Raw genomic sequence first — 6,966 nt, 5'->3', positions numbered from 1 at the left:
TATCTGTTTTATCTCCGATTTCTTCTATTCTTTCACCGTTATTGCTAAATTCTTCTCTTCTACCTCTCTGCCAATTCTCGTTCTTTTTCAAGAGATCACTCGATTTTTTCAAAAATTTTCAACCCATATCTCGAGGGGGCATACCACCTATTTAGTTAACATTTATGGGGCATATTTCTTCACACATATTTTTCTTTCTTTGAAATGACGCAATAAACCACACCGTCTCAAAGAGGGGCAAATGTAGCCACATAAATCTGTCCAGTTAATTAAATGAATATTTGCTATTTATTTGATTAATAAAACCACTAGCCAACAGTTAATTAAATTAATATTTAATTAATTTCTCCTCAACCATTCTCCTATTAATTAAATAAATGATTCAATTTATTTTAATTAATTCATTAAACCAAAATCACAATCAATTAAATGAATAAATCCTATTTATTTAATTTAATCTCCTTTCCTTTTTTAAATAAATAATTAAAACATTTATTTAAATCATTAAATCCCTCCTCACTTGCATTTTCCTACAAATGCAAGTTGCAACCACAAGTTGAAATATATTAATTTTATTTTAATTTAAATCTTATTTTCTCTCACCCACCAAACCCACTTGCAATCCTAAATCCCTTTCTAGACCCTTCCAACCACTTCCTAACTATTCTTAATTAGCCTAATCCATCCCCTAATTATTGTCACATTCCTAAGCAACTTGAAGTCACTTCTCAAAGACTCAAAAAGTCTTTGAAAATCATTTAATGCTTTGTGTGTTCAACAAGCTAACCTCTAAAGTCTTCCAAACCACTAATGGCTCTTACATAACCATTTATGGTTAAATCCACTTGCTCTCATGGTTAGAGACTTTACCTCTAACTCAACCCTCATTTAACCCATGGTCTCTTCAAACATTTATTGCTTTGACTATGGCTATCCTCACTAACTCTTGCATAAGAGTTTATCCATTGGATAAAGACATTATTTATTGGATAATGGCTTTAATCTTTCAACTCAACATTAACCTTACCTCCCAAGTTAACCCTCAAGTCATGTCAAACATTTAATGCGTATTCCCTCTCTTCTCAACCCATCTCATGTTGATATTTGTCATCCTGAGATTGGATTGAAAGTTCGTCACATGGATCTTAAACCCTTCAATCCTGACTCTTGTTGAGATCGTTCAATCTCAACCCTCCATTGCTCCATTTTACCTATAAATAGAGCTCATTTCTCCACAATCTAGATCCTAAAAACTTGTATGCATCCAACTTATAGTGAATTTTAGAGAGTATTTAACACAATCATCTCACATTGTTATTTTGGGCTAAAATTAATCTTAGTTAATTACCTAATATATCATTTTAGCTTGTTCATACTTGCATTTTCATGATCATTCAGTTTATACTCTTGAATCTCCATAAGACATCCAAAAAAATAGTGCAAAATGCTACTGAGAGCTACACTCATTTGGGAACTTGGAGATGAGAGGAACAAGGGAGGAACAACTATGAGCATCTTGGTTAGCATTTGGAGGAGCATAGTTTATCTATTCTATGTTTGTATGCTTTTTATTTCATGCTCAATATCTTTCTTCATATACCTATTTAGAATAATCTTTGGTTGCTAACATTAACGTTTGCTTCTTGTGTTCTTGTGTGTGTTGCCATCAAACAGATTTTCTAATCCTTTTTGCAGAGCATTAGTTACTATGGAGGAAGACGTGGAAGAAGCAAAATGACAAATGGATGAACAAATGGGACATCCATTTGCAAGATTGTCCTAATTTCTAATGAAGAGATAAAAATTTGGGTGATGGAAAAATTTAGGACTGCCATGTGGATAAAATAGAATGGTCGGAAAAAGATTCACCATGTTAAAGAATTTAATCCCATGTGGACACGTGATGAAAAAGCTTATTTAAAGGTTGAAATTAAGGGTAAGGCTAGGATCTTAATGGCTCAGTTGAGGACTAGATCACATAATCTTTGACGTGAAACAAGTAGATGGTCAACTCCCAAGGAAGAATGGGAAGAAATGATTTGTATCTTTTGCAATAAAGGAGTTGTTGAAATGGAGTGGCACTTCATCATGGATTGTGTGGCATATGAAGATATTCGTAAGCAGTTTGAAAACGATCTAAAGGTGGACAATCTGAATAAGCTGTTTGAAGGAGCAAGGCTGTACAAAACTGCAATTTTCTTAATCAAGATACGTAAAAGGAGAACTAACTTAGAGAAAAACCTAAATTAGTATCATTTTTGGAATCCCTAGTCCCTTAGACCGTTTTGGTCTTGTGAACATCCATTCATACAAATTAAAAACTTTATCCATTTATAATATAACATTTTCCCTTGTATCACAAGCCTATCATTCCATGATTATAGATCCTAAGCCCTCTACATAGGACCGCGGACCGCTTTCTTACCATTGGACACAAATAGAGGTCGAGGGAAACATGTCTGTCAGACTATAATCTACAGAAATAATCGTGGGGCTAATCCAGGTCGCCACTTAACCTTGACATCAAAATTTCGTGTATATCTGGAGATTCGAGAAAACAATGGAATTGGCAGCAAGGAAGGGTGTTCATCCTTGCAATGTCGTCTGTTCACATAAACCTTCCTTATCTCGCTCCGTTGAAGGCAACACCCGGGTTAGCGTTCCCAGTTGGCACGGACCACACCAATTCCTTCACAATTCCTTAACAATACGACATTCCATCTTAAATGGGAGGCCAAGCGTTACTGGCCGTCACTCTAATCTCCGGGTAATTTGGTTTGCCGATTAGCAATTCAAGATTCTCCATTTTTTAATTTTCAATGGAATCGATAGAGACTGTTGCTTTAGTTAGGCTTGTTAATGAGGCTGAATCTTATAACCGTTTTTTATTTAAATTGAAGTAAGTTGTTTGCAGCGAAATTGAGGAAACTTAAAGCCCCAATGTAGCAATTATCAGGGTGAAGCTGTATAAGCGAGTTAAATATAAAATGTATTTTATATAATTTTCTCACTTTCAGTCTGGTGTACAACTCTATAAGGTGACAGAAGTTGTTTGATGATAAAATTAATTGAGGAACAGGCTTTATTTATACAATGGCGTGCATCTAGTTTATCAAATTCAATTAGGGCTTGCACCCAGCATTTCCCTTAATAGCATTAGTTTTAGAATCGAGCCAGATCGGTTCTCTCTGTGGAACCCAAATCAGTTCTCTCTCTGTGAGCGAGATTGCCCACCAGTTGGACATTACCCCTTGGGTTTTGCAATTACTTTTAATTCTAGAATATACAAGCTTACATCGGAACAAGCTAAAGAAGCCGCGAAAAAGTCTGTCCGGTACTCAAATGTATATTTATCAACTACATTTATAGTAACAGAGAGATTGGAGTATTTCAATTGTTTCCTGTAAGAAATACAAATTAAAATCATTAGTTGGGACAGGGAAAGGTGTTGAGAGAGCATATTCTTAGGAAATTTTAGAAAGAAAACTGTGAGCCATCTCAATTAAAATAAAACAGAAATTTTTCAAAGAAAAATTACTTGAGGAAAAAGGTGGAGGAAGGAGGATTAAGGGCACAAGTTTAGTTGCTTAGAGAAAGGGATTCACTGTATTTTGACATCAGTACTTTTCCTCTTCATGATGATGGATTGCTGAGTGCAATCTGAAACGTTGATTCAAAAAACATACACAGATTTTTCCAGAAACTCTTGCTCACCATAGTACTTTGTTCAAATCAAAGGAGGATAGTCCCAAGGTCTTAAAGCATGTTGAAGGGCGTGCCCGATGAAGTCCATTGGTAGCTGCTAAAATCAAGTACAACTAGTGGCTTTTGGGTTTTACTAGAGACTTGGGCTTTCGTGGTTCCTCTTTACAGATAAAAACCCCATATAATTTCTTGTGGCGGGTGAGTGTATCAGATATTGAGTGGTTTCTAATGTGGATTTTTTTTTTATCTTATTTCATTTGTTTTACATCATATATTATGCCTTTTAAGTTTTTAACAATCCAGTGGCTTTTATAATTACAATGTTGACAAGCATCAAGATTGCCATCCATAGGACCTTCAGGTTAAGCACTACGAGTACCTTTGTATAGATCAGACATTCTTTTTAAGGAAAATGAGAGTTATGGAGAGAGACAATTAATTGGATGCAGGTAGGGTAAGGTAGGGAAAGAAAAGCAAATCGGACACCTCCTTTTTGATATCTAATATTTAAATATAGCCGGCTTTTGAATTAGGCTTCCAAGATTTACGTCTGAATTCAATGTCATATGTTAGCTTGTTGGGCTCTATTCCCAGCTTTGTCAAGGGCCTCCAAAATTGCCTAGTGAATCATTGTATTTTGAATATAATATGCTTCTCTTCCTTTCTTGTTATTTGTTAGAACTTCTCAGGAAATGTAGTGTATCATTCACTGGTCACAGTTCGTCTATAATGATCTCCTGGCTTAGCAACCTATTTCCTTAAATCATTCTGTCAAATTTTGGAGCATTTAGGGTATGAACAATGGGTGTTCTATTCTGTTTCCATAGCATACGAGGTTCATAAGCCAATTGATATGTTCTTCAAATTTTAAACGAATTTAAACCCTTTAGAGCTACAGCAAGAAAACTGGAGCCAAAATGCGTTTCTGTTGGTTTTCAAGCGTGTTTAATTTTGCAGTACAAAATTCTACCCAGTGATTTTGAGCTTTATCAATTATATTATAGAGATCACATCTCTACCCTTCTAGACATACTAGATGAAAAACTCCCCACATTCTTTGCATGCCGCCTGAAAATTTTCCTAGAATATACTGTGAGAGAAGGCATGATATTCATAAAGATGAATCATGAATCAATGTCATTAGTCATAGTAAACAAAGGTGGGGTTGATGAGCGGCTTTTTCCTAATTATTTCCTCTGTTGTAATTATTAGCCGATAAGCTTCTATTGCGAGAAAGCTTGCATATGGCAATTCGGGAAAATTGTCTCAGGCCAGGAAAGCTCGTCTAACACCGCAAAATTTGTGTCACGCCGGAAATAGGTTGTTGGTAAACAAATGGTGACGTGATGGTTATCTCCAACAACACCTCATGGCTGACAACAGATTTCAACTCCTCTGCACAATGTCGCTTTAAATCCAGAAATGCCTCTGAAATTTATCCAATCGTCTTTGTAAATGCCTCTAAAATTTTGCCAAAAACTTTATAAATTCCATCGACATCTGCACGAGAGCAATATATCAATGGCGTTGAGCAACAGCAGTAAGGTTTTAGCACACAAGCTCAGTAACAATGAAAGAGCAGACAGCATCTCGTAGAATATGATTAATGGGGATTACAGAAAAAGTGGCCATCCTCATGAAGTAGTCATATTCTTTTACCATATGCAACAAACAGGCCTCCAACCTGATCAATTCACATTTGCCAGCCTGTGCCAGTATGGGAGATTTGGAACAGTGTATGGACATCCATCAAAGCATTGAAGATGGAGGAATTTTGTCAAATGTTGCAGTTGCAACACACAAAGATATATATATATATATATATATATGTATATGTATATCAAGGTTGCACCAAGACGGGGTACTTGGAGATGTCAATTTTTTATAAAAAAATCTAATAATTTATAGTAAATCTGAAAATAGGTGTGTATATTTGTAAAACAAATTATGAATATAGAAAGTGTATAAGAAAATTGAAGGCAACAGCCCAAACCAACAAGTTGAATATTTCAACACTGCAAATCCTTTTGCTATTATATGTGATTATATATATGATAATGTGAATTTTCTGAGGGCAATAGATGACACACTCGCAGAGTTTCAGAAACTCGCCGAGTTTTTGAGCTCTGCGAGTTTTTCTGACTTTAACTCGCAGCAAAAACTCGCTGAGTTTCTTTTAAAAACTCGGCTAGACTAAAAAAAGAGGCCCAAACATGTGAAAAAATTTGGTCTCTCCGTCAGGATTCATATATGGAATATAACATTTAAGTATAAGTACTTTAAGTTATATTCCATATATACTGTCAGGATGTTTGAGAGTGGTTTCGGACCTCCAGGAGTTATAATGCAAAATCTAGTTTTTGGAGGATTCTTCAATTTTCCAGACTTACTCAAATTTCAGGATCCTTTGACGATGCCCCTTGACCCCAACTTGGGGGTGCTGCCCCCAAACCCCCATCGACAAATATAGGGGGCAACTGCGTTGATGGAAGTAGGGAAAATTTAACCTCCGAGTTTGATTAGGCTCCATGTAACAACATAATTAGCATTGAAGAAATCCTGGTATTATACATTTTAGAGTTGAAAGTTTGAAACTATGAGTATGAATGATGAAAGTTTGAAACTAGTTTTAGCTAGAGTTGGGAAGAGGAAGTTGTATTTACTTTTGGTTTTACAAAAACTATTTACTATTTTGCTTCCAGCAATCAGCATTTCTCATGAGGATGCGATTTTGTAGACACTTTGCATTTAAATATATCTAGAATCAGCTTGTTTCTTTTGTGTTATCATTTATTGACTCATTGGATGCATCTTCTCATTAAATTTTGCAAAAAAAATGCATTTTTTATTAAAATTAAGCGTGTTTTTACGTTGCCGAGTTTTTGGCCGAGTTTTTCCGATTTTTTCCCGAGTTTTTTTCTCAGGGGCTTGGCGAGTTGAGCCGAGTCGCGAGTAGTTCAACTATGGTTGCAACTGCCCTGGTAGACATGTATGCAAAATGTCGAAGCATAGACAAGGCACATGAACTGTTTGACAAAATGCCTCAAAGAAATGTGGTGTGATGGACTGCGATGATTGCAGGATATGCACAAATTGGATTTGTTGAAAAGGCTTTAGAAACATTCAAGCGAATGCAATTGGCAAGTGTAAAGCCAAATTTCACAACCTTTGCCAGCGTCCTCCCTACCTGTGCCAAAATGAGAGCGTTGGAACAGGGCATGGAAATTCATCAAAGCATAACGGAATATAGTGGAGTTCACT

The 6,966-nt window shown here is 35.8% G+C and overlaps 1 protein-coding gene across 2 annotated transcripts in view; it reads left to right on the top strand.

Annotated features, from left to right (window-relative positions):
* The first annotated feature begins 2,386 nt into the window (after window positions 1-2,386).
* LOC131035889 (thioredoxin Y, chloroplastic) overlaps window positions 2,387-6,966 on the top strand; it is a 46,576-nt gene continuing 41,996 nt past the window's right edge. For both annotated transcript variants that reach the window (XM_057967650.2, XM_057967651.2), the window contains exon 1: window positions 2,387-2,767. In XM_057967650.2, the coding sequence (XP_057823633.2) occupies window positions 2,561-2,767 (207 nt within the window). In that variant the 5' untranslated portion in view covers window positions 2,387-2,560. The remainder of the gene's footprint in view (window positions 2,768-6,966) is intronic.

This window comes from Cryptomeria japonica, chromosome 8 (genome assembly GCF_030272615.1).
Source record: "Cryptomeria japonica chromosome 8, Sugi_1.0, whole genome shotgun sequence".
Lineage (NCBI taxonomy): Eukaryota > Viridiplantae > Streptophyta > Pinopsida > Cupressales > Cupressaceae > Cryptomeria > Cryptomeria japonica.
Note: the sequence above shows the minus strand (reverse complement) of the source record. Positions and strands in the feature narration are given on the sequence as shown.